The 9,452-nt window shown below is 35.0% G+C and overlaps 1 protein-coding gene across 1 annotated transcript; it reads right to left on the bottom strand.

The window, feature by feature from the left end:
- On the bottom strand, positions 518-4,676 carry LOC18783542 (mitogen-activated protein kinase kinase kinase 2). Its single transcript, XM_007217528.2, has 2 exons — positions 2,986-4,676; positions 518-1,763 (listed from the first exon to the last, which is right to left on the bottom strand). Exons 1-2 carry the CDS (start codon positions 3,186-3,188, stop codon positions 674-676), a joined length of 1,293 nt encoding a protein of 430 aa, XP_007217590.2. The 5' UTR covers positions 3,189-4,676; the 3' UTR covers positions 518-673.

A 9,452-nucleotide genomic window follows, 5' to 3' on the forward strand; every position in this document is an offset into this window, starting at 1 on the left:
TTCAAGGGACTGTACAAGTAGCCAATCTGACACCATTCCTTTTCTGGAATTAGGCAAAACAGGACTAATAAAAAGAACTCAGGGCTATAATAGTTATAAACTTGCATCATTCAACTGATTAATATCCTAGAAGCAGAATTATAATAATCTCACAACTACGAACCTGCACACACTACTAAAGAAAATAAAACTGCACAAAAATCAGGACTCATAAAAGTAAAAAGAAATCAGGACTAGCATAAGTAAACAACAACTAGAACAAACAAACAAACAAAGGTAGGCATCTTTGTGGTTCTAGAACAAACAAAAAACTGGTTTAACCAGAATGATCAGAAAATAAAACTGGTCCAACTGGTACAACTAAAGCAGTTTTGCCACTCAAAAAGTTCTTTGTGCTTGGATCAGATCTCTACTGTTACAAATATTACTCAATCTATCTTTTGGATAAATCTCAGTCATTCTAAACAGTCAACAAAAATAAGGACTAATACAAGTGAAAAGAAATCAGGATTGGCAGAAGTAAAGAACAACTCGTATATATGTTTGAATCATTTTGTACAATTTCGTGGTTATGACCTTGAAATGAATAATTTCAAGTGATCGACTTTACAAATAAAAAAAATACTAGAATAAAGAATCATAAGGTTTGTATCATGAAATAGAACCTCAACTTCTATAGTCCAGCTGGTATCTCAAAACCCGGTGAGGGCTGAATTCTGGGAACAGGGGCAGAGTTTGTGCGGTAATCTTCAATTGGTTTCAAGCAAGAGGCACCATCTTCAGAGCCCAAAGATGAGCTAAGCACCTTCACCTTGGCATGACTTGGTTCAGATAGTTGTGGCTCCTGTACAAATGGATGAAGTAGGAGCTTTTGAGCGGTAAACCTTTCCCATGAGTTGACTGCAATACACTTCATAAGAAAATCCCTTGCCAAACCAGAGATTTCAGTAGGGATTTTGGGAGTTATTTCCCCAGCAACCATGTCCAGGAAATCATCAAGTGTCGAATCAGGCTCCACATCCCAGGGGGGCTTGCCTGTTAACATCTCAAGCACAATAGCACCAAGAGACCAAATATCAGAACACTGCTTCTGCACATTATCAATCAAAGCATCTGGGTCTGTATACCTAGGAGTGCCTCTCCATCCATCCATATCATCTTTGGTGCTCTTAGTCAATCCGAAATCAGCAATCTTGGCCACAAAACTAGAACTACCACTGGTGCTAGTATCACTAGGAACAAGAAGGATGTTCTCCGGCTTCAAATCACAGTGAACATAATCACAATTGTGAATATGTATAAGCCCTTCAAGTATGCACCTTGTGTAGCTCCTCACATCAGACTCAGGCAGCCCATGACCTCTATAGCTCTGAATCAGACCATCAAGGGTTCCTCCAGCAGCAAATTCCAAAGCCAAGTTGAATATTTCTTCACCTGTGTCATCAATGGTTGTCATTTCTTCACCCAAGTACTGAATTACAAAAGGGGACCCTATAAAATCAGAGAGAATGCCTGCCTCATGCTGAATGGATTCTGAATCAGAGAGCTTAGCAGATTTGACTGCCATGACTGGAGCTGGAGGTGTATCATTTAGATTAAGCTCCCAAAGGGGTTTTTTCCAAAAAGCAAGAAAAACAGACCCATAGCTTCCTTCTCCGATCATCTCCCCTCTCTCCCACTGATTTCCATCACCCCACCACATCCTCTGCTTTTTCCCTCTTTCTTCTAATTCTTGCTCTGCCTTCCGTTTCATGATTTCTTCACTGAAAATACAAAATATTTCTTGGGTTAATTGGAATTGTAACTGAGAATGAGCGGCTACACTTGAATTCTTGATTCGGAGAACAGGAAGATGAACGATTGGGGATTAGGGTTTGAGGAAATGAAGTTTCTGTCTCCAACGGTCGGGTTTTAAGTGCGCCAATACGCGTGAAGTTACAAATTTATTTATTTTATTTATTTTTACTTTGACAACGACAGCTAACTAACCTAGCCAGCTGCCATAAAAAGACAAAATTGAAGAATTTTGAAAAATTGTAGGCAAAAAAATCTTTTGCAAATACGTTTTTTACTTTTAACTTTATTGTTGAAATAAAATCTATTTATTGTTTCATTAAAAATATATATATAATTCTCAAACAATATACCTTGATTAATATGAGGCAATCCTTCAAACCAACTGCAAGAGTCACCATTATGAAAAGCGAAGCACTTGCAATATGATGAGCAATTTCAATTGAGAAAATATATATTTGTTTATATACATTATAGAGAAATTTTCTCTTTTTAATAACTGAAATAGGTAATCAAATCAATCATATTATAAGAAACTTTTCTCATAGCTTGCTATATATTTTTAATTTTCTAGCACATCAAATCATCTTAAAATTTGATATGCCATCAAACTTCAAAGTTTAATAACTAATAAATTAATAATTACAACCCAAAAATTAATAACTTCGAAGTTCCACCAAAATTCAAATTAAAAATTCTTATTTGGTTGGTTATTAGCCAATGAGAATACTATACATTTAATATAAAAATAAGGGTATATTAACGATTTGCTCTCTAAATTTTTACCTAACTTTCAATTAACCCCTTATTCTTTTCTTTTTTTTTTAATTTAAAGAAAATTAAGGATGTGAACTTTTTTTTTCCGCTAATTTCCCTTCTCCGTCTAAATCCACAACATTTCATTCAATTTGCCGTTTAAAATGAGGGCAAAATGGTCATTTTGTACATTAAAAATAAATTAAAATTAAAAACAGAAAATTGAAATACTCCAGCAGCAGAAACAGAAACAGAAAATCATTCCATATCTGTGGTGGTGGGCTTTGGGTAAACGTGGTTGCTGATGACCTTATTGGCGTTTGATGATGTGGTGGTTTCACAGGCTCCAGCAACAGTTGCTGAGGACTATTAGTATAATCTGAAACAGAGCAAAAGCATTGGACAATTTGATCAAACATCATCCTCTTCACTAACCTCTTCTTCATAGGGAAGACACTGCCAGGTTTTGGTTTGAACAACCATGGCTCAGCCTTGGTTTGATCTTGAGATGGGCTCAAAGTCAGCTTCATGGGCTCCTTTGGGTTGTGCTCTGTTTTTAGGCAGAGGAGGTCTTCTTCCCCATCTGGCTTCAAGTACTTCAACGCCTTCCTTTCATCTGAAGTTTTCTTCATTGCCATCTCTCTCTCTCTCTCTCTCTCTCTCTCTGCAAACAAAAACTATCAAGAATGGAACTCTCTCTTAGATTGCACAACCTTCTCTCACCCACCTTCAGACCCAAACTAGCATCCGTTTCGGGTGGGGATGGGGTGGTTGTATGTATGATGGCGTTAGGCGGCGATCTAGGGGTGAATCTCGCATGGGGATGGGGCTGGGGGATCGGTCTCTGAGCCCCTTTGAAGTCCACACCTTGTTGTGCCGATCTTTGTAGCCGGAGGCCCTCGAGACGTGGATGATGCAGGAGTAGTGCCACTCGCGGAAGCGGTTGTCAGCCCTCTTGAGGGCTAGACACGATGGGTCTTGATCTTCGTCGTCGGCAGCTGGGTTAGTGGCACTGCTGCTGCCGTTTCCAATTCTTGGGAACTTACATGCTTGGGCTTGAATCTCCTCCTCGTCCATATCAGTACTTCCATGCCTTTCTCAAACAAAGACTCATTCAATTTGGGGAATTTTTTTTTTTTTGGCTGGGTTTTAGGGTTTTTAGCTGTGTTGTGATGGGGTTGATGTGCTGGAGGAGATAGAGCTGGGGGAGGGAGGCGATAGGAATGCCAGTTCAGTTTTTTTTTTTTGTTTTTTTGTTTTTTTTTTTTTTTTGTGTGTGTGTGTGGTCAATTTTCTTCTTTTTCTTCAAAAAGTTTTTTTTTCCCAAACAAATCATTTAACTAAAAATTAGATGAAATAATGAGAATTTAGACGGTCGGGGGAAAGTGGCAAAAAAAAGAAGTTCATATCCTTAATTTTCTATATAATAAAAAAGAATAGGGGGTTAATTGAAAGTTAGGTACAATTTCAAGGGGCAAATCACTAGTATACCCTAAAAATAAATACAAGTGGTTGGTCTTGTTTAGTTTAGGCGAGTTTACAACCATTTCAGTTTACAGTTTCTAATTTTTCAGTTTTAATTTGTAAATAAATGATGAAAAAAAAAATGTTGAAAGCAAAAAAAGAAAAAGAAGCAAGACCCCAACTCCAAAGAGAAGACCAAACAAGAAATAACTAGCAACTTAGACATAGGCGAAACTAAATGAAGTCCAACAAAGGAAGCCTAAAGTCCAATTTTTCTCACAATTGTACAAACTTTCCAAAGTGCCCTAAACTATTAGGACAAGAATAAAAATAAAACTAAAAACGTTTGTGGCATTCAAGGTTTCACTTATAATTGAGGGCTTAATTGGATTTGGAAAATGAATATGATTATATATAAATTTTTTTTTGGACAGAAATATAATTAGATATCTTGTGTAGCTATGAGATTTGTGTTGCAACTAAAAATGTTGAGGAAACACAAAAGGCTTGTAGTTCAAGTGGAAGAAGAAGAAAAAAAAAAAATCACAAAAAACATGAAAAAAGTAATATATAATGGATGTAGAAAGCGTCTCCTAAACAATAGACGACTAAAACCAACAACAAATTCAAATATTTGTATTTCAAATACAAAGTCATACAGTCCCGATCTGTTGGACCACAGGAGTCCAAGAGATTTGTGGTCACTCACCGTTGGATGTAAATTCAACGGTTCACTCAATCTTGAACTAATTATTGAAATTTAAGGATAAAAACTTAATTATGAAAATTTTTTATATAAAATTAGCACACTAGTGTCTGTGGTGTTTTTAGCCTTACAAGAATCCCAATTCACTCACCTGATAATTATGTACAAAATGAAAGAAGTTGAGGTTCTACCTAAAAATTAATTTGCAATGGGAGGAGTATTTCAACTCTTTATAAGACCTTGCTAGGTTTGTCAACTTTCCAATGTGGGACTTTTATCTTCATATTCCCACATGCCCCCACACGTGTGGTGAATTTTCAAGCCTAGCACGTGGACAACACATATTGAATGACATGGAGCACGTGTGGCCGTTGGGCTTTCATACGTAGGCTAACCTGTTTTGATACCATGAAGGAAGTTGAGGTTCCACCCCAAAATCAATTGGCAATGAGGGGGAGTAGCTCAACTCCTTATAAGCCCTTGCTAGGTTTCTCAACTTTTCAATATGAGACTTTTTACCTTCATATTCTCACAAAAAAAGTGACTGAATTAAATTACTATTCTTAAATTACAACAATTACTAAACTACTACCCATTGGCCAATTGGTTTTTTTAGATTTGTTATTTTAAAATTAAAATAAGATAACAGGTAGCTGTGCTCCATAAAAATAGGACCCATTATCTTATTTTGGAATTAAAAAATATAATGTATAGTTGTATCCTATAAAAATAGAATCCATAATCCGATTTTTTTTAAATATGAAAAAGTGTGAATTTACCATATTATCCTAATTTAATTAATAATTTTAATTCTTAATGTTTTATGTTTTATTGACTGAAATGGTCCCCCAACGATTGCCCCAGTATCATTTTGGTCCGTAAACTAAAAATTTCATTTCAATGGTCCTTTAACTCTTCATTTGGTATCAAAACAGTCATACCGTCAAAGTCTGTCAATTTTAATGTTAAATTGAGGGGTAAAACTATCCATATAAATTAAAATATTAATTAAAAAAATTTAAAAATTGAATCTCACCATAAATACCTACTGTAGTTAGAGGCCAGGAACAAGGAAAAGATGTGATTCACCACCATCCTAAACCCTCTCTCTCTCTCTCTCTCTCCCCTTCCATAAGCCTCCTCTCCCACCAAAAACTTCTCAAGACACCCACTACCTCCTCTCCCAGCTAGATAGATCCTATCACAAAAGCAGAATTAGCAATGAATAGGAAGGAAATTGGAGAATAAGAAGGAAGATAGAGTCGACCATGACATCAGTTGGCTGGAAGTAGATGAAGAGGTAATAGCCGATCACAAGCATAATTGAAGTTCCAACTCCAAAATTGCAAAAACCCAAAATCAAACTCAGAATACCCATCTCTAATTTGCCCTTAAAATTTATGTTTCCAATAGCTGTCTACCAAAGGGTTTTAGAATTTTTCTTATTTAGTTCCTAAGATAGTATTTGATTCATTGAGCTGATGCTACTACATGGACAAGGACACTTGAGATGTTTCATCAGAATGCCCTACCCATGAATTTCTTTCCATTTCTGGAAAATTCAAGGAATGTGCCAACAACTCTTAGAGACTTTAAATCCATGGATTTGTTCCCTCAACAAATTGGTTTTGGCTCCTCTGTTCCCTTAGAAGAGGTTCCATAGATCCAATTTCTGTAAATTTAAAGGCATTGTTGCAGCAAATGATTTTGTTCAGTTTATTGCACATGGACAAGTAGGAAGTTACATATAGCTAGGTCTGTTATAACTTTAATGTGAAGTATTTCTTAGGCTCATTATGGCTTGTTCATCATGTGTCAATTTGAAGAAATATTCCCCAGGAGAGCCTCCAAAGGCACAAATGACTACATTCTATGGCAGACAAGTAATAGTGTTCAACAGAATAATTGACAGAGAGAGGAATTCGGTGAGTTGTAGGGGTAGATAGACTTTGATGATCTTGCCCCTCAATTTCACGGAATAATTGATGGACTTTGACGGTAGGACCATTTTGATACTAAATAGGGAGTTGAAAGACTATTGAAATGAAAATTTTAGTTGGTGGACCAAAATGAAATTCGAGCAATAGTTGGGAGACCATTTGGGTCAATAACCCATGTTTGCATTAACAAAGGGCATTTTCTGTTATTTCGAATGTTTTACAATTCTCTGTCTTTTGTAAGTCTTAAGTTACAACAATATTAATCATGATTCTCTTCTAATTGATGCTTGTAACCGGGGTTAGGCATTACATCTTCCCGTTCTTTTCTGTTTGTTGATTCATAAAGTTCCATCGTACCGTCGAGGTTCCTAAAACAAAAGTCTTAAGTTACAACAATTTTATTATTTATTTATGAAGAAGAGGTAAATAGAACCAGTCAATTAATTGTCAGAAGTGTAGAAGTTAAATTGTCTCAAACTTTGAGGACAAAAAAAAAAAAAAGTTCCTTATCATCATCATCTAGTCCATTTCGGCTTCTTTTCCCTCCTCTCCTTTCTCACGACAAAACCAAATCAACCACAAAACACAGAGATGGCCATGCCACCATGGCCTTCTCATCATCACCTTCCATTCTCTCTCCACATTGCGCAATTCACCACCCTCTTGTTCTCTCCCACACTTCTCTACGAGGACGGATCCATGCTGCTCTAGCCCAGTGTTGACTTTGGAGAGAGACAAATTAGGCTTAGTTGTGTAAGCTTAATCCAAAAAAAATTAAATAATAGCCCACCATTTTTTCTAGAACGTAGCCCATATTTGCAGCCAAATACTTTAATACTTCAATTATTATTATTTTTTTCTCTCTCTTCTTTGTTTTATTTAGCTTTTGATTTGGCTCTAATAATGTTTATATATCTCTCTGATTTTATTTTTTTTCGAATTTATTGATGTTGCTTCTTTTGGAAATATTGAAATATGGACTCTCCCTAATTAAACTACTCTGCTAACCCAAAGTCCTCGAGCTTCAAATTGTTCTTCTTCTGAGCCTTTGAATTTTGGTTTTTCTGGGTTTTCTTTGTTTAGATATCTCTCTGAAAATAGTATTTTTCTTTTAATGAATTCTGAAAATAGTTTTTAATCTAGGGGAAATATACTAAATTAGTCAAAAAGTATGCCACTTTTATATATATATATATATATATATAAAGCAAAAGGCAAAGATTGGTGAAACATTCAAAAACCAGAAAATGACCTTAGTTAATTCAAATATTAAGAATTAAAATTATTAATTAAATGAGGATAATATGGTAAATTCTTATTTTTTATATTAAAACAAAATTAGATAATAGGTCCTATTTTTATAGAACACAACTACCTATTATTTTTTTAATATATATATATATATATATAACAAAAGGTAGAAAATGATGAAATATTCAAAATATCAGAAAATACTCTTAGTTAATTCAAATATTAGGAATTGAAATTATTAATTAAATGAAGATAATATAGTATATTCACATTTTTTCATATTAAGACAAAATTAGATAATAGGTCCTATTTTTATGGAACGTAGCTACCTATTTTTTTTTAATTCTAAAATAAATTAAAAATTTTTATTAAAAAATCTCTCGCAACTTCGCAAGCACGAAAATGCGTGTAGAAAGGCTAATTAATCCGAAGAAGATATTGCTTTTGATATATATATATACAGTCCCCTTCTATTGAGGGATTCCTCAAATAATTTTATTTGAGGGACGTCCTTTAGGGTACCCTACCATTTTTTTCCCAATGATCCAAACAATCTATTTTTTAGGTCTTCATTCATAAATCATTCTTACAAAAAATTAGACAAATCGGAAACTATTTCGACATCCAATTGTGTCTTACAAAATCAATGAACACGGTGCTTCAAGAAAATGCTAAAATTTCAATAACTTAATTGAGTGGTCAAATGATATCGGATTCAAGTGATTTTTTGTAGAGATGATCTTTAAATGAGTATCTACAAAATAGACGGTTTTGATTAGTGAAATACAGTCCGGAGTGGGGCCTACAAGGGGTGTCCCTCAAATAAGCTTATTTGAGGGATCCCTCAATGGAATCTCTCTGTATATATATATGTTTAAAAATAGGGCTTATAATTGATCCCAAAACAAAACAAAAATTAGCCCACCCCCTGTAAATATTCCTGGGTCCGCCATCTTCTCACTTCATTACCCAAAACTGCTACTGCCTCTTAAGCTTATCAACTTTTCAAACGCTTCCAAAATTCCCCGTGATTAATAACAAAAGAATCCAATGCGCTGAAAAAGGCTCTTCAGCTTCAAGTTTTGATCCCAAGTTCGGAGTTTCAGTCTACAAGCCCAAGTCCTATGAAGTTCTTGTCACTGATGCTGCAAAATCGCTTGCTTATGCTCTTGAAGATGGAAAGACCCGCTTGGAGATTGATTTTCCGCAAGTGTTTTTGCCCTTTTTGTTTGGATTTTTTGAAAAGTCGATGAGAATTTGTGGAAGGTTTTGAAGTAGATATTGTTTGGATTTTTGGTCTTTGGGTTTTGTTTGTTTCCGTTATGATGTTGAGCACACTGCAAGTTTGGTACTATGAATAACTTGCCATCTAGAAGAAAGATGGAAAATATCTTAAAAAGGTTGAGAACCTTGTGAAAATGAATAAATGGAACAAGACATTCGGGAAAATTGCTTGATGAAGATATAAAGAACCTAAATTTGGCAAAGATAGGAATGAAGATATAAAGAACAACATTATCTGTGATATATTGAATATGTGC

The sequence above is a fragment of the Prunus persica genome, chromosome G3, assembly GCF_000346465.2.
Source record: "Prunus persica cultivar Lovell chromosome G3, Prunus_persica_NCBIv2, whole genome shotgun sequence".
Lineage (NCBI taxonomy): Eukaryota > Viridiplantae > Streptophyta > Magnoliopsida > Rosales > Rosaceae > Prunus > Prunus persica.

Coding starts and splice junctions, on each gene's coding strand:
- LOC18783542 (XM_007217528.2), bottom strand. CDS start 3,188: ATGGCAATGAAGAAAACTTCAGATGAAAGGAAGGCGTTGAAGTACTTG. Junction 1,764..2,985: donor GTCTTCCCTATGAAGAAGAG/GTTAGTGAAGAG, acceptor TTGTATTTTCAG/TGAAGAAATCATGAAACGGA.